Raw genomic sequence first — 24,906 nt, 5'->3', positions numbered from 1 at the left:
TCCAGGTTGTCTCAAAGGTTGTTATGAATGTCTTTAAAGATGCTAACTACATTGGAGACAGAATGGAAGAATTTAAAATTGACTACAACTTCACATTATTCTATAGGAACAGGATTTGGACTTCTTCCTGACAGGGGAAGATAGTTCACATCATGAAGATACTGAGAACAAAAATTTCTGTGTTTTAGGACCTTGAAGTATCAAAAGTGAGCAGCCCATGGCCTGATCCTGACTAAAATGCAATAACAAATATTTAACAAAACAGATGGGAATATAATAGAATATTAACATGTGTTCTGTTTCTGATACATCTTGGCTGTCATGATCCAGAGCAGTGGTCCTCAAACTTTTTAAATAGGGGGCCAGTTCACTGTCCCTCAGACTGTTGGAGGGCCGGACTATAGTAAAAACAAAAACTCACACTGTCTCCACCCCTCAGCCCATTTGCCATAACCCGGTGGGCCGCATAAACGTCCTCTGCAGGCTGCATCTGGCCAGAGCTGTAGTTTGAGAACCCCTGATCCAGAGCAAAACATTAAGTATCTCAGTGCCCTAAGCAACACTTTAACACTCATAGTTTCAGAGAAGCCACAAATCTGCTTTGGTAGAGAGAATTTCCTTTCTAGGGAGCTCTCTATGCCAGTGGAACCCCCAAACTAATCTCTCTCTGTCTCCTCTGTCCTATTGGTTTTTATCCCTACTGCTGTTGTTTATTGAAGCAAATTCTTCCAGAGACTCTGCTATTCCCTAGGAATAAGTTAGAAATCTTTGGAAATTTAACTCTTTGAGTCAATTCAGTATGTTTTCATAAAAAATGATTTTCCTCCTCTAAGTTGTATTCTCTAGGCCTTCAGTGGTGAATTGGGCTTTTCATGATGAGCCTGTGACTCCCAATGAGTAATTTAGGTATTTGTTGGAAGAATTTGTTCAGGATGTATTTATATGTGTGTATGTATGTTTTTGTCCATGTATTAAGTATGTTGTGCACACATTCATATCTATTCAAACATGTTCCTTATTTCTTATTTTTACATTAAATTCAACCTCCACTTTAAATTACCCAACCCAACTTGATATTCACAGAAATTGTGTTTTAAGCATATATGCTCCATCTCTCAGAGTTGATTTTATCTTTGGGCATCAGGTAGATTTAGATTCAATTCCCACTCTGAAAAACATTCTATGACACTGAGTAAGTCACTTAAAGTCTAAATACTCCCACCAACTGTCTAGGTAAGACTCCATACAGGTAGAGAGGTGGATTTCTTATCGGGAATTCTCTATATGGATAAAAAATCACAAATCCAGGCTCCTCTCCCCACCAAAAAAATTTCTTAATGATATTTTTAGGCTTTTTGAACACACTTCAAATAATATTCTATATGCAAACTATGGAAGACCTTTGCCAAGGTGATCACACTTATTTTCACATTTCCCTGACAGTGATTAAAACCACATATGCATAGAACACTTTTATTTCCATGTGTCTTTGTTTAAAATTTGGGTCTTGACTAATATGGTTGCAGGTTACATGAATGGGTAGAAAAGTAGCCACTTCTATGATCTCAGTTACTTCTTCATATCTATTTCTCATATTTTCTTACTTTCACCCTCCATATTTTATGTTCTAGCAACAGCCAATTCTATCTTTTTTACATGTCACGGGGAAGCCTAAAACATCATTATATACTGCAAAAAGGACCTCATTTTTTATTAAAAAACTGGACTAGCAAAAATAATATGCAATATATTGATATAGGTTAAATGACCTTATCACAAAGATAACTCATTATAATGAAAAGTTTGAAGGTTGGTAGGTAGAGTATGGTTCTCATGTACCCCATTATTTCAGTAGAAGCAGCATAGTATAGTGACATGATCCCTAACACAGAACTCACTCAAGGAAGCCTATGACTATAGCATCACTGGATCCAGATTCAAATTTCACCTTTCTATGTAGCAACAAGTCATTAAACCTCTACCACCTATCAATTTCCTCATTTGTAAAATGAAAGAGAGGACTAGATTGCCTATGGCTCTAATTCTATTATCCTATGTTCCCTCTCTGAAAAAAAGCAGGTTTTTTTGTCTTATTTTGTTTTGTTTTTTGCACTTGGGCTAGTCATGTGACTTCTTTGATTGACAATCTCCATCTGTCAAAAGGGAGGTATACAATTTCTACCTTGCCAACCTTGTAGGCTTGTTTCCAAATGAGACTACATATGTAAAACTTCTTCATGAACTTGAAAAATTATATAAAGGCAAATTATCATGAGGCTTTCCCAGATTCTTTTGAAAGGGTCCTAAGGATCAGGATAATGAGTTAGAGCAAAAAAGACATTTGATAGCTAATTTACCAGCTGCTAGCCCCATTTTCTGTACAAAATCTGTCTCTAATAAGCCAAAAAAAAAAAATCCAATCTACTAACCCCCATTTAATGTATACATTTTTGTAAGGCCAGATCTATTAGATCGTAAAATTCTAAGTTACCCTAAAGGATTTGGCAAGTCTAGCTAATGCAGCTGATATACCCTAGCCCTGAAGTCAGAAGGACCTGAATTTAAAATCTGGCTTCAAATATTTATTAGCTATGTGATCTTGGGCAAGTCACTTAACCCTCTTTACCTCAGTTTCCTTATCTGTAAAATGTACTGGAGAAGGAAATGGCAAACTACTCCAGTATCTTTGCCAAGAAAACCTCAGATGGAGTTATGCAGAGTTGGATATGACAGAAATGACAACAAAAATTTCTATTACCATTGGCTTGAAATCCCAATGGCTATATTCCCTTCAACTATTAAGTATCAGCGACTAATGCACCAGTTTCATACAAACGCTTAATATTAATTAGTTTTTAGAAAGTTATATTTATTCATAGATATAACAATGATATCTTTGAATAAATAACAAGACATAAGTACAAATGTTTCTTTCTCCAATATTTCATATGCTTACTCTCCTCTGTACTACATATGGGGGAGAGAAGACTCGGCACTTAGTTCAGTTTCTACTGAACTACATTTCTGTATTAGTTCTATCAAATTCATGTTCTCATGTAGTTGGTGAATGAAGCTTTATCACAGCTTCCACTAGTATAGATCCAGAAAGTTGCTCCTTGTTTTTTGGGAATCAGTACTGGACTGGCTATACAACTTGTCCGAATCTCCAAATCCTGGATTCTTTTGGTCCATTCTCCTAACTTTTCAAACTTCATTAAGGTCATAGAGCCTACTCAGCCTTCACCAGAGAATGGAAAACAATAAATGGAAGCTAAGAAATGAGACTTTTCTTAGGGCCTCTCCCATTATAATCTTTCACTGGATAAATGGTAGAAGATAGCTAAATTCTTTTGACTGTCTTAATAGTCAATCAAAGAGCCTTCCATGAGCAGATCAGAACCAATACTATAGGATGCCTATGCATTCACCATAATTTCTCTGAAGCACTCCCCTTGACCTGTAATCATCATGATTCTCTTGGAAGCAAGCTCCTCAGCCTTTCCATGTAGAGAGATATTGTCCCAGGCACTCTGTGAATGTTCCAGGACTGCTTCCCCTTACATCAATCTCTTTGAATAATTTGTAAAAATAAGAGAAAAGGTATATTGATCATTTGCCACCTTTGAGGTTCAACTCAAACCTTTCAATCAAATATGGTGTTATAAAGAAAAAAATTCCCTGCTAAACAGCTATCTAAACTCATTGGTGTGTGAGTAAACAATTAAACAAAGCAAAGCTTCACAGTTTCCTCATTAAAGATTAGGACTAATCCTAATGCTTAAGTCCACAGAAAACCATTTAAGTTATGTATTTGGAAATCTTTATCACTCTGTTGCTCCAGGGAATGACTGAACTTTAATCCTGATATAGTCCTCATGATACTCCAGCACAGTTGACAAGGTTTTAGAAACATTTGCTAAATATTAACATTCTGATCTTTGCCAAATCATAACTGAAGTATAATTTCCCTCTGACATGAATAATAGAAGCATACTCATTTCAAATTTTAAAAGTTCAGTTTAATTAATAAATGTTCGTTAAATGAATGAATTGGTAACTATACATTCTAGGTGTTTGTTTTTTTTTTTTTTTTAAACTGGTTCATTGAAATTGGCTTCAGAGCCCATGTTGAGAAGCCATGATATTGAAATGAATTTGAGGATAAAGCATACTGTTTGTTTGTGGTTGGAATTATAAAAAAAACAAAACAAAACAAAAAACATGACTGGCATAGGACAACAAGTGGATCATAGTGGTTCTTACCAATATATGTGCTAATGAGCATCCATATATCATGGATAGAATTAGCTACCTAAAGAAAATCCTGCCATATAATTTAGAGATCAGAAATAACTGTTCAATAACTCTGATAATACACATCAGATAGTGTCAGAAATATCTGCCAGTATGATGGGAGAGATCCAATGCCTAATCCAAAGTTACAGATAACACAGGAAGGCCAGCAAATGGCACAAAAAAAGTTTAGAAACTCAAAAATGCATGTATAATATTGTATAATAACAGCATATTTTATCTTTTAATGCATAAATGTATACAGTTTTTTAAAGTTAAAATAAGTTAAAAATCTCTCTCTCTCTCTCTCTCTTTATATATATATATCTATATATATATAGATACTTTACAATGTATATATATATATATATATAGAGAGAGAGAGAGAGAGAGAGAGAGAGAGAGAGAGAGAGAGAGAGAGAGAGAGTTTACAAAAGGAACATAACAGCCAGCAGATGACACACAAAGGTTCCTATATTTTACATGGATTTTTCCATATGGGAAGAGAGAGTATGCTGAGTCCCTAACTCCACAAAGTCAAAAGGATAACTGCACTTTGTGTCAAGTGTTATGTACCTACAAAGCAATATAAAGCATGATCTCTGCTCTCTAGGAACATAAATTCTAGTTGGAAAAACACAATGTAAATATAGGATCACAGATCTAAAACTGAAAGAGACTTCAAACAACATGAAGTTCATCTTTTCCCCTACTTTCCTCTAAACAAGGAAATTCAGACCTAGAATGGTAAGTGACTTATTTAATGTCATATAGGCAGTAGGTATAAAGGCAGAATTTGAACCCTGGTCTTCAAGTTCCAGAGTCAGTACTCATACTCCTATACTTCTAACATAACATGAAGAGTTAACAGCGAAGTTAAAAGAAGTAATGTCAATATAGGAGATATCTCTGGGTGGAATATCATCTATTGCTTGATAAGTATAGAAAATGAATGTTTTGAGTTTAAAAAAAAACAACCTGATAGTTATTTTAATCTGGAAAGGCTTTATGAAGATATGAGATTTAAATTGGGCCCTGGAAGTTCTTTTATGCCACCTGTGATATATTGAAGTCATGATGGGGAAAGTCATGATGTGGAAGGGATAACTGTAGGTGATCGAAAATATTTATTTATTGATTTATTGACTAAATAGCATCATGATATGCTAGAAAACATATTTTCCCTGAAGTTAGAGGATCTGGCTGCAAATCTTGCCTCTCACACTTTCTACCAGTATGACCTTTTACAAATTACATAACTACCTTTGGCTTCAACTTCCTCATTTGCGTAATGAAACTTGTTGGACTAGATGGCAGTCTGTTCTCTTCACTCTAGTTCATGATCCTATGATCCTTGATACTTTACAATGTATTTTCTTTCTTGTTGCTATAATGTGACTCCTTTCATGTCATAAGATATGTTTAAAGAACTCATTTATGAAGAATTTCTGGAGACCAAACCATATGTCTTTTTGTACTGCTTTTTTCCTTGCATCAGAAATACTAATCTGGGTTCTTTTTTAATTCCAGGAGCCTTCATGATCCCATTCCTCATTCTTCTGGTCCTTGAAGGAATCCCATTGCTTCATCTGGAATTTGCCATTGGACAAAGGCTAAGAAAGGGCAGTGTTGGTGTCTGGAGCTCTATCCATCCCACCCTTAAGGGAGTAGGTAAGTCATTAGAATTTAAAATGGCCTTAGCAGGTCAACCAGACAGGGAATGTGCAACTTTTGTTTTTATTATATAGTTTCCATGTAGAATTTGGTCATCATATTCAATCAGTCTTACAAGCTTTTTTAGACACTGCAAAATGCTTTATGCTTTGATTAAAAGGATCAATTTTAGATGTTCTTCAGGATGATTATGGAAGTGAATTTACTTTTATTTGGGGATGTCAAAGATCAACTCAAGATATATTTGCACTATGCTGCCCTTGCCAGGTACCTGGAGTGACCCAGTGATCAAAAGCATCTTACCTATAGTTACTTAATACATATCTTTGGGATAATTTTAGAGGTCATCTGGTCCAGTGCCTTGTATGGTACAGGAATTCCCCCTCTAAAACATCTTTGATGGCCATCCAGCCCTATTTTGAATGTTTCCAGGGAATTTAACATTGGCTTCCGTGTCTGCTGGTTTTTCATTGAGATTTAAATAGTTATAAAAGCTGAGCAAGACTTTATTGTTTCCTTCATTAATGGAATGGATCATCACTTCCCCAGAATGCAAAGTAGATACCCAACAGTAGCATTCAATAGAACAAAAAAAATTATAAGCATACCCATATATTGCAGAGATAATTTTTGATTAGTTTAGTAACTTGGAGGAAAAATAGTATTTGCTTGCTCTAGTTAAAGACATTTATTTCTCATACAAAGACTCCATGTCTCAGCAGCAGGATGGCCTAAACTCTGATTCAAAATTCAATAAACATTTATTAAGAATTTTCTGAGTGAACAAAACTGTTTAGTATTAAGTACATAATATTCAGATTCCTCAAGGAGCTTGTACTGCTAATGGGTATTTGGGAGGAGGGATAGGAAGGAAGAGTTAGGAGACATTATATATGCACAAATAAGTTTGATATTAAGTAGGCTGTGAGGAAGAGGAAGAAAAAAGACAAAATGTTCAGGGATTATTTTACGAAGCCAAGATTACTTTTACTCTAAGGGTAAGAGATGGGAGAAGGCTTTAACAGGGAGGAAGATGCTCAGGCTTGAAGGAAAAGAGATTCTATAAGTCAAAGATGATGATGAGATTACATAGGGGTATTCTACATGAATGTATGGAGGATTGAAGATGTTAACTTGGGAGACAAGCTTAATAGACTAGTTTTAATGGAATGTAAATTTGTTAAAGGCAAGACAGGTTCTGTGATGCTAGATTATGGATGTTCCCAAACTCCAGGCTCTTCTGCTCTTATTGTCAGAATTCATTCCATTCTACCAAACTGCCTTTCTGAATGCTTCATCTGGGAATCATCTGCATGGTGATCCTGGCTGAATTCATAGGAGGTGATGAGATCACAAAGCTAAAAGAAACAAGGGCCATCCTTCTGACATCATTCTCTACTTTCTCCTTTGCTTCAATCTATGATGAATTGGTGACCCTCTTCCTTGACAAGATCTATTCCTAAATATGCCATCTTGATTCCATGCAATCCCCTCCCTTCTTTTCTAGTAAATTGCTCCTAACATCACTTTCTTTTTAATCTTCAATCTCTTACTATCTACTGGTCATATCTCCTCCATCTATAAAAAACCCTCCTTTATCCTATCATCCCTGCTATATATCACCCTCTAGATCTCTTTTCTTTCTTAAACTCCTTGAAAAGGTTGTCTATACTAAATATCTCCATTGCCTTCACTTCTCTCTTCTAAATTTTCTTCAGTCTGGTTTGTAACTGCCTCATTCAATTGAAACTGCCCTTTAAGCGAATATAATAAAGATGATAATACTACCTAATTAATGTACTTAGTCCTATACCAGTCAAACTCCCAAGAAACTATTTTACTGACTTAGAAATAATAACAACAAAAATCATCTAGAAAAACAAAACAAGAATTTCAAAGGAATTTATGAGGAAAAAAAAAGCAAATGAAGGTGGCCTAGCTGTTCCAGATATAAAACTATATTATAAAGCAGTGATCATCAAAACCGTTTGGTACTGGCTAAAAAATAGAGCAGTTGATCAGTGAAATAGATAGGGTTCATAGAACAAAATAGTCATCTAGCAATTATCAAACCCAAAGACCCAAGCTTTTGGGGTAAGAATTCATTATTTAACAAAAACTGTGGGGAAAATTGGAAACTAGTATGGCAGAAACTAGGCATTGACCCACATATAACACTGTATACCAAGATAAGGTTGAAATGGGTTCATGATCTAGATATAAAGAATGACATTATAAACAAATTAGAAGAACATAGGATAGTTTACCTGTCAGATCTATGGAGTAAGAAGGAATTTGTGACCAAAGGAGAACTAGAGATCATTATTGATCACAAAATAGAAAATTTTGATTATATTAAGTTAAAATTTTTTTGTACAAATAAAGCTAATGCAGACAAGATTAAAAGGGAAGCAATAAACTGGGAAAACATTTTTTTCATTGAAAGATTCTGATAAAGGCCTCATTTCTAAAATATATAGAGAATTGACTCAACTTTATAAAAATTCAAGACATTCTCCAATTAATAAATGGTCAAAGGATATGAATAGACAATTTTCAGATGAAGAAATAGAAACTATTTGTAGTCATATGAAAAGGGCTCCAAATCACTACTCAGAGAAATGCAAATAAAGACAACTCTGAGATATTACTATATACCTCTCAGATTGGCTAAGATGACAGGAAAAGATAATGACAAATGTGGGAAAACTATTGTTGGTGGAAATGTGAATGGATCCAACCATTCTAGAGATCAGTCTGAAACTATGTTCAAAAAGCTATCAAACTGCGCATACCCTTTGCCCCAGCAGTATTTCTACTGGGCTTATATCCCAAAGAGATCTTAAAGGAGGGAAAGGGATCCATGTGTGGGAAAATGTTTGTGGCAGCCCTTTTTGTAATGGAAAGAAACTGAAAATTAAGTGGATGCTCATCTGTTGGAGACTAGCTGAATAAATTATGATATATGAATGTTATGAAATATTATTGTTCTGTAAGAAACAACCAGCAGGATGATTTCAGAGAGGGCTGGAGAGACTTGCATGAACTGATGCTAAGTGAAATGAGCAGAACCAGGAGATCGTTATACATTGCAACAACAAGACTATACTATGATCAATTCTGATGGATGTGGCTCTCTTCAAGAATGAGATTCAAACAGATTTCAATTTTTCAGTGATGAAGAGAGCCATCTACACCCAGAGAGAACCATGGGAACTGAGTATAGAGTACAACATAGCATTCTCACTCTTTCTGTTATTATTTGTTTTCTTTTCCAACTTTTTTTTTCCTTATTGATCCAATTTTTATTGTGCAGCAAGATAACTATATAAATATGTATACATATATTGGATTTAACATATATTTTAACACACTTAACATGTATTGGACTACTTGACATTTAGGGGAGAAGGTGGGGGGAATAATTTGGAACAGAAGGCTTTGCAAGGGTCAATGTTGAAAAAATTACCCATGCATATGTTTTTCAGATAAAAATATAAATGTAATAAATATATAAATATAAATAAAATAATAATAATAAAAAAGAAACTTTCCTTTACAAAATTACAAGTGACCCCTTAATTTGATTAGTTCTTTTCCTTCTTGACTTCTCTGTGGAATTGGTCACCATTGATCATCTCTTAAATATTATCTCTCTGATGGTTTCTCCTCTTTTTTTTTTCTCCTCCTTTTTTTTTTTTTTTTTTTTTTTTTTTTTTTTTTGAGGCTGGGGTTAAGTGACTTGCCCAGGGTCACACAGCTAGGAAGTATTAAGTGTCTGAGACCAGATCTGAACTTGGGTCCTCCTGAATTCCAGGCTGGTGCTCTATCCATTGCACCACCTAGCTGTCCTGGTTTCTCCTCTTGATTGCTCCATTTCATCCTTCTTTGTTGAATATAATTTATGGAATGTTTATTAAATGTGGATGTGGATCAAAGCTCTGTCTTGGGCTCTTGTTCTTTTATCACTATATTATCCTGCTTAGTGATCTCATTACCTCTAATGAATCAGGATTGCATGCAGATGAAACATTAGAAAGGTAGTTTTGAATTCTGAACATTACATCATGCGTGATACAGGCTCAAATCCTGTTTCCAAATCATATTTGCAGCATTGGCCTCTTCCTCACACAGGACACTTCATCTCCTTTCTATCTCTCTTTGTATTGCTTATCTTCCATTCTGGAAGAGCTCTCCTTTATCTCCATTTCTTAAAATCCTCAGCTTTTTAAAGGATCAGTTTAAATGGCAACTTCAGTAGGCTGTGAGTACCTTCCCTTTTCAAGTTGATTTCCATCTAACTCTTTATTGATCATTTGTGTTCTTATTTATATGTTTTTCTCCTTCAACAGATTATAAATTCAATGAAAGCAAGAATCCTTTTTGCCTTTCTCCCAGGACTCAGCACTAAGAACATTGTTGTTGAGTAATTTTTTTCAGTCATATCCTACTTTTTATGATCCCATTTGGGATTTTCTTGGCAAAGATACTGGAAGGATTTGTCATTTCCGTCTCTAGTTCATTTTACATATGAAGAAACTAAGTCAAATCAGGTTAAAAGATTTGCCTGTGGTCACACAGCTAGTGAATGACTGAGGCCAGATTTGACCTCACAAAAAGGAGCATACCTGACTCCAATCTCAATATTCTATCTACTATGTCACTTACAAATACTTTTTTCTGATAGACTACAAATTTCTAAATCAACCTATCTTAGAGACAATAGGGAATCACTGAAGATTTTTGAATGAATTGGCTATGTCTGAAGAAAATCATTTGCTAACTGTGTGAAGAATGGATTAGAGATGGGAAAAACTGGTGGAGGAAATCCAGTTAGGTGGCTATATTAATAGCCCAGTTTAGAAGTAATATAAATATTAAGATAATAAGGTGAATGGTGATAAGGGAAGGAAAGTGAAATAGATTATGTATATACACTCAACAGAATTTATCAAGAGATTGATAGTTCAATACCTATCTGGTTAGAGGGTGGAGAAAGAGAAGAATCAAAGATGACTTTAAAGTTTGAATCTGAGTAACTGAAATGATCATAGTAGTCTGTACTATCACCGGGAATAGGAAAGTTCAGAAGACATGGAGGTCTTTGGAGATGATGAATTTCCTTTTGGGTTTATTGAATTGATATGGAAATTCTAAAAGCTAAAGAATGGAATCTTTCTGAAGACAGGAAAACTTGGTTTTAATCTCCAGTAACAAATACAGATCCTTCTCCAGGCTTGGTGCTTCATAAATATCTGAATTGAATTGAAAAGAAATTGTGTAGTTACACATGCTCAGTTTCACCATCATAGTTAGTGGCATGATAACTAATAATAATAATATAAATTGTAGGGGCAGCTAGGTGGTGCAGTGGATAGAGCACCAGCCTTGAATTCAGGAGGACCCGAGTTCAAATCTGGTCTCAGACACTTAACACTTCCTAGCTGTGTGACCCTGGGCAAGTCACTTAACCCCAGCCTCAGAAAAAAATAAAAAATAAAATGGGATAAAATTGATCCCCAAGAACCACAAGTATGCAATACTTTTTTAACCTAATTAAACTATGGAGCACAATGTAACATAATAAAACTGGTCCTTTTATTCTATAATTTATTCTATAATTTTATTCTATAATTTGCTACTGGCTCTCTCCTTTTTCCACCTCCAAATTAGTTTGAGTGGTAGTTTTACTGTATCCTTACTTTGCCAGTGAAGAGCCACCCTCTTGGTATTTTTGGGAAATTGGCTTTGCTTATCCTTCCTACATAGAAGAGGTTGATTTATAGTGCTATTGTAAACTGTCATAGGATTTGGCTTGATCCCAAAGAAGAGATATGAAAAAATATTGCTTCCCCAAATTGCAGAGGTTGGAGTCCATTGTTGTAGAAAATTACCTGTCAGATTTTTTTGTTGTTTGCATGTTGTCTCCTCACAATACTTAAGAGACCTCCTTAAGAGAGGGATTATCTTTTCTTATATCTTCAGTACATAGTGACAATGCCTTTCACATAGCAGATGTTTACTAAATGTTTATTGCCTGACTAGCAAAATGATTGATTTTACTGATTTTTTTTCTTAGAAAAATTCTTTGTGATAAAGGATGGTATTCTGGGAAGAAGGAGAAGGAAGAATATGGGGGGAATCTAGGGAGTATAAAAACAAAAAAAAAAAACAACACAAATTTATATAAATATTTTGTAGACAGGATTAGAAGGGAAGCAATAAACTGGGAAAACATTTTTACATTGAAAGATTCTGATAAAGACCTCATCTCTAAAATATATAGAGAACTAACTCTAATTTATAAGAAATCAAGCCATTCTCCAACTGATAAATGATCAAAGGGACATGAACAGACAATTTTCAGATGAAGAAATTGAAAAGGTGTTCCAAATTATTATTGATCAGAGAAATGCAAATTAAGACAACTCTGAGATAAATCACTACATACCTGTCAGATTGGCTTAGATGACAGGAAAAGAGGGGATGTGGGAAACCTGGGATACTGATGCATTGTTGGTGGAGTTATGAACGGATCCAACCGTTCTGGCGAGCAATTTGGAACTAGACTCAAAAAGTTATCAAACTTTGCACACCCTTTGATCCAGCAGTGTTACTATTGGGCTTATATCCCAAAGAGATATTAAAGAAGGGAAAGGGACCTGTATGTGCAAAAATGTTTGCGGCAGCCCTTTGTGTAATGGCTAAAAACTGGAAATTGAAAGAATGCCCACCAATTGGAGAATGGCTGAATAAATTGTGGTATATGAATGTTATGGAATATTATTGTTCTATAAGAAATGACCAGCAGGATGAATACAGAGAGGCTTGGAGAGACTTACATGAACTGCTGCTAAGTGAAAGGAGCAGAACCAGGAGATCATTATACACTTCAACAACAATACTACATGATGATCAATTCTGATGGACGTGACTCTCTTCAACAATGAGAGGATGCAAATCCGTTCCAATTGATCTGTAATGAACAGAACCAGCTACACCCAGAGAAAGAACACTAGGAAATGAGTATGGATCACAACATAACATTTCCACTCTTTCTGTTATTGTTTGCTTGCATTTTTGTTTTTTCTTCTTGGGTTATTTTTACCTTCTTTCTAAATCCAATCTTTCTTGTGCAACAAGATAACTGTATAAATATATTGTATTTAACATATACTTTAACATATCTAACATGTATGGGATTACCTGCCATCTAGAGGAAGGGGTGGAGGGAAGGAGAGGAAAAGTTAAAATAGAAGTTTTTGCAAGGGTCAATGTTGAAAAATTACCCATGCATATATTTTGTATATAAAAAGCTATAATAAATAAAATAAAATAAAATAAAATGGAAGGTCTTTACTGACTGCAAAATTTTTTTTAAAACCTATTAAATTCTGAAATGTACAGCATGTAGTAAAATTTTTACTATACTTTTAGAGTTTTAATAGCTTAATACTGCACTAAGACTTTTGGGATACCCTATATATTATATATCTTTTCCCATATAGTATCCCAGAGGTCAAATATCACCTTATCATTGTTTTGACTATCAAAAAGCAATTATGTTTGGTTTAAGTAAATAATCTTCATTTGCCTGGCACAGTGCCTTTAAACATAGCAGGTTATAAATGTTTGTTTATTTGAATTGAAGTAGGTACATTTCATCATAACCCATAACTCTTTCTCTTTTTCTCTAGGCATTGCTTCCATGTTTGTTTCCTTTATGGTAGGCTTGTATTACAATACCATCATTGCCTGGGTCATGTGGTATTTCTTCAACTCTTTCCAAGATCCCTTGCCTTGGAGTGCTTGTCCACTCAATGAAAACAGAACAGGTAATAGCCAGGGCCTTTGGTATTAGCTGGAGCTATTCTATCACTGATTGGTTTTCAATGATGAATGCAACTATATGTCACTTTAACCAATGGAAGAGAAAAATGAAAAATCTGGAATAGAAACCAAAACGTGTATCTTAAATGCACTGAGCAGAGCGAGATTAAATGGGAGCTTATTATTTAAAGGAATTTTCTGTTGTCTTTTAATGAAATACTTTCCATTTTAAATGAAGAATGAGATAATGTGTTTAAAGTATTTTGCAAACTTAAAGTAGTATATAAATGCAAGTTATTGCCATCATCATCATCATCATTATTATTATTACTCCTTAATGTTTCAATTTCATGAATGTATATTTTGGAATTTAAGATATGTTTAAAATACAACATACCTAGTATCAACATGAAATGAAATAGCTGTTCTGTTCGTGTGTGAATTTATTCTTTTTTTTTTTTTTTAATTACATTTTAAAGAGGGAAAAAGTCTAAGGTTATAGAATCTTAGTTTTAGTGCTAGAGAGCTAGATGGGATCTTAAGGTTATCTAATCTAATCCCTTTATTTTATTGTTGAGGAAACTGAGACCTGGAAAAATGAAGTGAAATTGAAAGGAATTTGAAATCACACAGGTAGCAGAGCCAGAATTTAAAATTAGAAACACTCATTCCAGACTGAATATCCTTTCCACAATACCTTGCTTCTTCCTTATAAATTTCCAGATGGAATAACAGACTGAAATGAAGATTTTTTTTTTTATGAGGCCAATTGGTACTGTAGTTAAGTTTTGGGATCAGCAGACCTGGCTCCAAATCTCAGCTTTACCACTTCTAACTGTATAACTTTGAACCAGTGGCCTAAATCTCATTGGATTTCATTTGTTCATTAATTGGATAATCACATTAATACTACCTTTCTCTTGGTGATTATTGTGATGAAAGTACTTTGTGAGCGTTAAAAGAACTATAGAAATATGTATTACTAAGGCTAAGAAGAGGAGGAGATTTTAAGCTCCTTGAGAGAGGATCTGTTTTTCATCTTTACACCAATCAGTGTCTGACATAGAGTAGTCGCCTAATAAATGATTGTTTGATTATTCAACTGGAAGATACTAATTAATAGCTTAGTGCCACATACTATCTTCAAAAATAATTATTTGAAGTAATCTGTTCTTGATATGCTATTAGGTACTGCATAAAGTAAATTAATTGAACCAGTTCCTGGCCCTTAGAATTTCATAGAGAGGAAGTACCCATTCCCTAAGTATAAAGCAGTTGTTTTGTTGCTTCTATATATATCAGAGGATTCTATATACATCTGTGGATTCAAAACTTCCTCTAGACATTGCTTCCATGTTTGTTTCATTTAAGGTAGCTTTGTACTACAATACCATCATTGTTTGGGTCGAGTAGGATTTCTTCAACTCTTTCCAAGATCCCTTGCCTCTGCCTGTGGATTCAGAACTTCTTATTGAAGCCTTTTCATCAGGGCTTGTAAAAATATGATAATTTTTGGAGAACTTTAGCTCCTTTAAACAGTATTTGAAATTATCTTTCATGATCATGCCCCCAGGTTTCACTCTCCAAAAACCCAGCTCAATACAGAATGCACCATGAGATATCCTTGTCTTGTACCCTATTTAAAGGGACCTATTACTTATTGTTCATCTCACCTCTAACTGTTAAAAATTCATTTCATAGTCAGGCTGCAGTGTAGATAAATTGACTTACAGCCTTTCTCTCCACTCTACTTTGTACCCTCTTATCTTCACTGAAAGAACTGAAAGGCAAAGAAAAGAAGGTGAAGAAAATGGTTCAGTGGAATTCTTCATTCATTAAGCTACATTTCACTGTCTTTAGGACTTTTTCTTTTTGGGGTAGAGGTGGGGAGGTAATCTGGATTAAGTGACTTGACCAGGGTCACACAGCTAGTACATGCCTGAGGTCATATTTAAACTCAGGATTCCCTGATTCCCCCGGCTATTGCTCTATCCACTTTGCCAATTAAGCCTCATTCTTCTTGACTGAAAAGTCCCTCCAGGAAACCAGTTCCTGGGAATTTTTCTAAGTCTTGGATGATGGTCTAATGGCTTTTTCCAAAGAGAAAAGCTACCAACATTATCACTAATTTCCAATTAATTTACTTATTGCAGAGCCAATATCAGAAAATTTGCTAAACTGTTTTGTTCCCACTTCAGGTTATATAGAGGAATGTGCGAAGAGTTCTTCAGTGGATTATTATTGGTATCGAGAAACTTTAAATATTTCTACCTCCATTGATGACTCAGGATATATTCAGTGGTGGATCTTGCTGTGTTTGACATGTGCTTGGAGTGTCCTTTATGTGTGTACCATCAGAGGCATTGAAACAACTGGAAAGGTATTCAGATTTAAAATCTTTGGTGTGATGCCTGGAGCTAGAGGGAGGGGAAAAAAAAAAGACAGAAGGGATAAGAATGACTTCTTTAAAACCTCAGCCTTTAGGCTAGAGAAAAATCATGAGATTATATATTGGAAGCTTATAAGGGACCTTTGGTGGTGATGGTGGTGGTAGTGGTGGTGGTGGTGGTGAGGATGATGATTTATATAGCGCTTTAAGGTTGGTAAAACATTTGGCAAATGTTATCCATTTTAATTCTCACAACAACTCTGGGAAGTAATAGCAATTACTATCTTCATTTTACAACTAAGAAAACTGAGGCAAACAGGTTAAATTACTTGTCCAAGGTCATATAGATAGTGACTGTTGTTGGATTAGAATTCAGGTCTCCCTAAGTCCAGCACTTTATCCACTTTGTCACCTAACTGCCTATAGGAGGACAGTCAGTCCAATTTACTCATTTAAAGATGGAGAAACTGAGGCACAAGGAGTCTAAGTGACTTGTCCATGTTCATAGATCTAATAAGTGTTTGATATAGAATCTACACTTCAGTCTTCTTGCCTCTTAGCCCAGTGCCCTGCCCATTATTCCCTATTGCATCGAGAAATGATCATAACAGCATACTGGTGAATCTAAAATTAATGGGAAATACTATTATTATTATTATTATTACTACTACTACTATCACCATCATTGCTACTACTACCACTATTACTATTATACCACTACTACCACTACCACCACCATTACTATTACTGCAACTACCACCCCCCCCCCACCACCACCACTACTACTAATGTTTATGTAATACTTTAAATTTTACAAAATACTTTACATTATATTATCTCATTTGCTCCTTACAACAATTCTGTAATATTGTGTCATTATTATCCTTGTTTTACAGATAAAGAAACTGAGCCTGAGAAATATTGCTTTTTTATTGAAATTTTTTTATTTTCAAAACATTTGCAAGGGTAATTTTTTAACACTCACCCTTCAAAAACCCTGTGTTCCAATTCCCTTCACTTCCTCCATTCCCTCCCCTAGATAGCATGTGATCCAATATATGTTAAGCATGGTAAAAATACATGTTAAATGCAATATAGGCATACATATCTATATAATTATCTTGCTGCACAAGAAAAATCAGATCAAAAGTGAAAAAAATGAGAAAAAATAAAATTCAAGCAAATTACACCAAAAAAAGTGAGAGTGCTATGTTATGAACCACCCTCAGTTCCCACAGTCCTCTCTTTGGGTGTAGATGACTCTCATTATCACAAGATCATGGGAACTGGCCTGAATCATCTCATTGTTAGAAAGAGTCACGCCTGAGAATATAGTGACTTATCCAGAATTACACAACCAGTTAGTGTAGGGAGCAGGATTTAAATTAAGCTCATCTTGACTCAAGTCTAGTTTCCTATTCATTTTCCACTTTGCCTCAAGAAAAAGGATCCACATAAAATCCTGGCCTATGATGAAGATAAATTAATAGGGCTAGAGACTGTGTGGTAGATAGAATTCTGGGCCCAGAGTCAAGAAGACCTGAATTCAAATCTAGCCTCACACACTTACTAGTGGTGTGACACTGGGCAAGTCACTTAATTTCTGTTTACTTCAGTTTTCTAATCTGTAAAATGGGGATATTATCTCACAGGGTTGTTAGAATCAAATGAAATAATATTTATAAAGTATTTAGCACAATGCCTGGCATATAATAAACATGCTTTCTTACCCTATATAGAAATGATTCCCTGATCCAAGTTTTTCTATTAAATGGGGCATGACTTGTTTACATTATTTTTCTTTTTTTACACAACTAGTCTCTTTTATTTCTCTGTGGTAATTTACAAAATATTTCACAGGGTTACACTATTTGTCATTAATTCAACTGCCTTTGCAATTTGCCAGGTTTTCCAGGATACACGTCCACTCAGAGAAGGACATTAAAAAACAAACAAAAATTTTTTGTATCTCCTTGGCCAATGCATACATATGGTCACTTAACTTATATTTGCTTGGCTATTCAGAATAAGAGAATTAATTCTATTCTGGCAAATACTGCTGAGAAATGACACTCTTAAAACAAACAAACAAACAAACAAAAAACCTAACTACAGCTAAGCGCACTCCAAGTTTATGTGTTTGTGTCTTTATTCATTCATACAAGAGGTATTTATTGGGAGGGTTAGATAACTTAGTGAACAGAGCATCAGTCTTGGAGTCAGAAGCACCAAATTTAAATCCAGCCTCAGATACTTAACACCTACTAGCTATGTAACCTTGGGCAAGTCACTTAACCCCAATAACCTTGCCAAAAAAAAAAAAAAAGAGAGAGAGAGAGATTTATCAAGTGTTTACAATATGCCAGGCATAATGCTAGACATAGGATATCAAGCTTGCCTTAAGAAGCTTACATTCTATGAAGAGTTATGTGGTTAATGTAGATGATGGTAGACACCAAAAATTGGGATTTGGTCATGTGAAGAATTCATAATGGCCATTTTCTTTGGCAAAAGGTAGATTTATTTAGGGAGGAGTTTACAAACAAAATGAAAGCATGTAATAGATATCAGGAATGGTAAATATGAAATAGAATTGGGAGAGTATATGAAAAACAAGTTTCTCAGTGGAACTCATTATCCAGTAGAAAGGGAGCATCCCATGAGGTTGGGGCATGTTTTTAGCTGGCAGACTAAATCCTAAAAACGACTTAGCACCCTATAAGAGTTAGCTGAAAGGAAGAGAAGTGAGGTTGGAAAGCATAGTGGAGTTAGGAGAGACACCACATGACATGGTGTTGGTGGTAAGGAGAAAGATACAGGAGGTAAAATGCCCTGGTGGACTGACCCAAAGGAAGGCAGCAGCCATAGGATGTCAAATAAGTAGATTTCATAGGGAAAATTTAACCTTAGGAACATGACTGGGATTTCTGATAGGGCATGGCAAAATGAGACTTCTGGAGACCTCTACAGAGGGTGGGTCTCAGATGTTTGACATAACTTGTATTTCAGACTAGATAATCTCCCCAAAGTGTGGGACCATGGAGCTAAATTGATCTCTATCAGAACCTTCTCTCTGCCTATCTCAGGGATTAATTTTTATTAATCCCTCTGCTAACCATACTTAACATTAAAGACCCCATCAGAGAAGAGACATTTTGTATCCATAAATACAAACAATATGCCAGGTAAATACACAATAAAGAGCTCCCCCTTTACTGCATGCTACTAATTGTGGGTATGGGGTTAGGCTTCAGGCAGAAGATGGCACTTGAGCTGAGTTTTCACAGAACTGGGGAATCCTCTAAGACAGAAATAATCAAAAGGAAAAGAAGCATTCCCAGGGAGGAACTGGTCTATAAAAATGGAATATCATATTCAGGAAACCCTAAACAGGATAGTCTGGCTAAGCTAAAGAGTGTATGAAGGATATTAATGTGAAATAATGATGTAATAGTACTCTTTGGTCCCCTGATCTTTGTGGGGAGGCCTGGGTCAGAAAACCTAAATCTCCTGATGACCCCTCCCCACCCTTTCATCTGGTCTAGGGAAACTCCTAAAATTAATCCCCACCTCAGTTCACTTAAAGATCCTGGCTATTATTGACCTGGAGATTATTCTTTGAATTCATCCAGAAATCACTCCCTAGCCCCTGGGTCATAGAAAGCTAAATAAAATTGAATCCTGGCTCCCCAATCTTTGCTACCTTCTAATCAGAAGCTCACTGAGAATTGCTCAGTGAAAATAACCCCTTTTTCCCCAAATCTCACTTGGAGCTGGGGTTGCAAATTTTTTTTTTTTTTTTTTTGCAAAACCTATGACAAACACAGTTAGGGTATCTCATCCTTCAACAGTAACTTAGAAAAAGTGTTTAGTGTTTTACTGGTGTCCAATTCTTTGTGATCTCATCAACACAACAGTCTCTTCCATCTTTCACTATGTGTCTCAAAATCTTTCCAAGTTCACATTCATTCCTTTCACAATTCTATCTAGAAGCAGATTGTGAAGGAATATAAATAACTGAGAAATTTGTATTTTATCCTTCTTGAATGGGATAGTGACTTAATCTGGCATTGCTTTAGGAATATTAATTTGACAGCTATAAGGAAAAAGATTAGGAAAAAGAGAATATGAAAGTGAGGAAGTCAATTAAAAGACTTCTTGTGATAGTTCAAGTGAAGAGTGATAAGATTCTGAACCAAAGTGGTTGGGTATATGGGTAGAGGGAAGAGAAGGAATGGATGCAAAAGGTATCTTAGAAATAAATTGACAAAACTTGTTCTTTTAATCTTATTAGACAAATTATTTTCAGTCTAGAATTGAAGGATTATAGCTTTCAAAGCTAGAAGGGAGCTCTTTGTGATAAAGTATTTTGGTTTTGTTTTATCTTCACATTTTAAAATATAATGTTACTTTTTTTTCAGGCAGTATATATCACATCAACTCTTCCTTATATTGTCTTAACCATTTTCCTTATCCGTGGCTTGACATTGAAAGGGGCCACCAATGGAATTGTCTTTCTTTTTACACCCAATGTAAGTACTTTTGTCTGCTCTAGAATACAACCTAGTAATGGGGCTAAGAAATACAATGAAGTATGTTCAATCCTAGACCCAAGTTCTGTTTTCTTATTTTTTCCCTAATAATCTTTTATTTTTCCAAATACATGTAAAGATAATTTTCAACATTCATTTTTGGAAGATTTTGTGTTTTAAGATTTTCTCCTTTCCTTTACCTCTCCCCTCCCCAAGAAAGCAAGCAATCTGATATAGGTGAAATAAGTGCAATCCTTTTAAATTTATTTCCATTTTGTCATGTTGTGCAAAATTAAATCATACCAAAAAGGGGGAGGAGAAATCATGAGAAAGAATACAAATAAACAAACAAAAAAGATAAAAATACTATGCTTCAATCCACATTCAGTCTCCACAGTTCTCTTTTTGGATGTGATTGGTATTTATCACCCCAAGTCTTTTGGAATTTCCAGGCTCTATTTTCTGACTGGGATATAATCCATAGTAAAATCAAATATTTGAATTATGAATTACTAGTACTTCACATCTTCTCTCCTCAACTTACCACCTTTCACTGCTTGCTAGGGATATGGAGGGATAGTCTAATATAGGCAGTCCCAATGGAACCGTGGAGAGTTTCTATTTCTTTTTTTTCAGGATTCTGATCAAACTACCACCTCCTGATAGTAATCCTGGGGTATTTATAGTGGATTATGAGATAGTATTGATGTGGATTCCCTAAATCAGTTTATTGTTAAAAGATATATAGTTCTTCTGACTATCTGCTTCTATGGGATAATCAAGGCCAAAATTCTTATATTGAGTTCTGTTGCCTCAAGGAAGTGACTTTGATCGCTCTCATATTGTCAGCAAGGAAAGATTAAAAACTCTTTAACCAGGTCAAACTCTTCAGATGCTTTCTTTGTCCCAGTTCTCTCCGAGACCATTCAGCATCTCCAAAATCCCAGTCTTCTCTAAGACCTGACTATTTAGCATCCCCAAACTTCCCTTGGGAATTTTTCCAGGTTACTTTGTTAATAATAATATATATATTTTTAATCCTCTCAATTCCTTCCTGGTATTTCTTCTTTTTCCATGGTGGTTTATATAATTTCTCCTTGCCCAAAAGCATGTTACAAAAATCATTTTTAATTATTGCTCATGGCCTTTTCTCAAAAATAAAGGCACCTTTTGACAAAGAGAAAGTCATTGTGAGGTTGGTTTTTTTTTTTTTTTTTTTTTGCAAGCATCTTTTACCTTGTGTTGGCTCTTCTCATGCTTTGCCTTTGAAATCAATGATTTCTCTCCCATGCACATTATTTTATTGGGTTTTTAATTTCAAACTCCTTTTAATATACCTTAGCTAGACTGTGGTAATTGAAAGGATTTAAAAATGTGCATTATTTCAGCATAGCTGCATTATGCTGTAGTGAATTTTAGAGTTCAAGTTCTGGGTTTACGTGTTTTGACCTGAGGGTTGGTCTGACCCTCATTCTTTTCATATTTAAAGAAAATGAAGGTACAAATGATTAAGCCACCTCATTCTTGGTTGTTTTGAAAGCCAAATGGGAATGCATGTAATCATAATTGCAATCCTAAATCATCCAAGATGTTTTGTAAGGGTGACTATTATATGTAGTATTTTTTTAATTAAAGCTTTTTATTTACAAAACATATGCATGGGTAATTTTTTAGCACTGACCTTAGCAAAACCTTCTGTTCCAAATTTTCCTCTCCTTCTCCTACTCCCTCCCCTAGATGGCAGGTAGTTCAATACATGTTAAGTATGTTAAAAATATATATTAAGTCCAATATATGTATACATACTTATGAGTTATTTTGTTGCACAAGAAAAATTGGATCAAGAAGGAAAAAAAAAACTTGAGAAAGAAAATAAAATGCAAACAAACAACAGAAAGAGTGAAAATGCTATGTTGTGGACCATACTTAGCTTTCACAGGCCTTTCTGGGTGTATATGGCTCTCTTCATCACTGAACAATAGGAACTGGTTTGAATCATCTCATTTTGAAGAAAGCCATATCCATCAGAATTGATCATCTGGTTGTTGCTGTGCATAATGATCTTCTGGTTCTTTTGCAGTACTTTCAAAAGTGGTTTTCAAAAAGTGATTTCAATGGTTTTCTAAAGATGATTTCAATGGAAAAAAGTATTCCTTTCACAAAAAGAAAAAAAGGGAAAAAACAAAGATCTTTTCTGGACAAATGGAATGTTCCTTAGCTCCCAGTTTTCAAACAGTGTCTCTTGACCCCAAATGGTGTCTTTTTGGGGGGCTGTGAAGTTGTAATTTCATATCAGTAAATGTTTAATTTGCAGACCTATTTTATGTCTATATGCCTTGGGTCACATAAAAATTCCTCAGGTGAAAAGGGGTCTCTGGTGGAAAAAGTTTAAGGAGCTCTGCTCTGCCCAAAGGCAGGGCTGCTGTTTACACTCAGGATACCTAAGTGTTACTATCTCATAAAGATAATGATTGGATCATCCATCCAAATTTATGTTATCCTTTTAAATTTTATTAAAGTTTCTTGAGTCACTCAGTGTTTTTTTCTATTCACATTTTAATAGCATTTTGTCTTCATTTAAAGAAGAAATTACAAAATTAGTTGTGAGTTAATTTGACTTTTACTCTCTGAGAAGTGAAACAAAAGCTATCACTAGTATAGAAGAGTTGGCTTCTACATATGCTCTGGGCCTTTTCAAGAACTTTGCAGACTTTTAGGCTTATCAAAACATTCAGCAATCTACATCAATGGTATTGACTCTGTTTACAATAATTTATGTATTTCCTACTACCTCCCATCCACATGTACTGCTTGGTTTGTTTAGCAAGTATTATTAATAAAAGCAAACTGGACTCCAATACTTGGGAAAGAAGCAATAAGTAGAAAATTCATTGACATCCCTCAATTCTTGGTTTCTCTTTCCTCATTAAAAGTTTATGCTTCACTATGAGGCAGGAAAAGAGATGATGAATAGTGGGAATCTTAAGCTACTGAGCTATAGGATTAATTCTTTTTCATTTGACTTCACAGGTCACAGAACTGGCTAATCCAGTCACCTGGTTGGATGCTGGGGCCCAAGTATTCTATTCATTCTCTCTGGCCTTCGGAGGACTCATTTCTTTCTCCAGTTACAATTCTGTGCAGTAGGTATCTGACACAAAGATATTTGTGTCATATTTGTGTTATATTTGGTTCCAGATTTCAGTGGTTGACTATAAAGAGCTTTTGGATGAATTGATTAAATATAGTTAGCATCAGTTTATCTCTCTGTGAAACAGAGGTAATAGCAACTCCTATACTTTTGTCAAGGTGTTTATTATTAAGATGAAAAGGAGGAATGCATATGAAAGCTCTTCAAAATGTCTGAATCCTTCATAAATAGTTTAGCAAAAACTTTACTATTTTAGTAACTTTGGGGAGATTCTTCTAAGCTACTTAGAAATATTTAGAAAGAAATGCAGGCTTGTTATTTATGAGGACATAGAATAATGTAACTTTTTTTTCTTTTTTTTAAATTTTATTTAGCATTTTTTCTACAGTATATATGCATGAGTAATTTAATTTTTTTTATAATATTATCCCTTGTATTCATTTTTCCAAATTATCCCCCCCTCCCTCCACACCCTCCCCCTGATGACAGGCAATCCCATACATTTTACATATGTTACAATATAACCCAGATACAATATATGTCTGTAAATACCATTTTCTTGTTGCACATTAAGTAGAATAATGTAACTTTTGATACCTTGATATAAGTGTATGCAAAGTCAAGAAAAATTGCTTAATAGGAATCTGCTTTAGTAAATTGACATCACAGGTTTATTCTCAACCATCTATCCTTCTCCCTGTCTGATAAAATCTAATCAGTGATTGCTTAGTCTTTCTTTCCTATGTTTCTTATATCTGTACTTTTCTTTCTTCTCTTACTATCCTAGTCTAGTTCAAATGTCCATTATCTCAAAACTTAACTATTGTATTGGCCTTTAATCTGACCTATTTCTATTTTATATTCCCATAAATTGTTTTGTCCATAGCTGCCAAGTTAATCTTAAAACACAGCTTTGATCATGTCATATGTACCCACTATAAAACCTTTAGGATTCCTCATTACACAGTCAAGATTTCATGGTCCTCCCTAATGTTATCCAAATATTTCATTAATTTAGTTCCAAAACATTTATTAAG

General features: G+C 34.8%; 1 protein-coding gene across 1 annotated transcript in view; it reads left to right on the top strand.

The window, feature by feature from the left end:
• The window catches only part of SLC6A19 (solute carrier family 6 member 19), a 56,376-nt gene that overhangs the window by 16,522 nt on the left and 14,948 nt on the right, over positions 1-24,906 (top strand). Inside the window, exons 2-6 of the mRNA XM_074279169.1 lie at positions 5,824-5,964; positions 13,665-13,802; positions 15,996-16,177; positions 20,608-20,718; positions 23,749-23,861. Coding sequence (XP_074135270.1) covers positions 5,824-5,964; positions 13,665-13,802; positions 15,996-16,177; positions 20,608-20,718; positions 23,749-23,861 — 685 coding nt within the window. The remainder of the gene's footprint in view (positions 1-5,823; positions 5,965-13,664; positions 13,803-15,995; positions 16,178-20,607; positions 20,719-23,748; positions 23,862-24,906) is intronic.

The sequence above is a fragment of the Sminthopsis crassicaudata genome, chromosome 1, assembly GCF_048593235.1.
Source record: "Sminthopsis crassicaudata isolate SCR6 chromosome 1, ASM4859323v1, whole genome shotgun sequence".
NCBI classification, from domain to species: domain Eukaryota; kingdom Metazoa; phylum Chordata; class Mammalia; order Dasyuromorphia; family Dasyuridae; genus Sminthopsis; species Sminthopsis crassicaudata.
The sequence above is the reverse complement of the archived record's forward strand: the minus strand, read 5'-3'. Positions and strand labels throughout refer to the sequence as shown.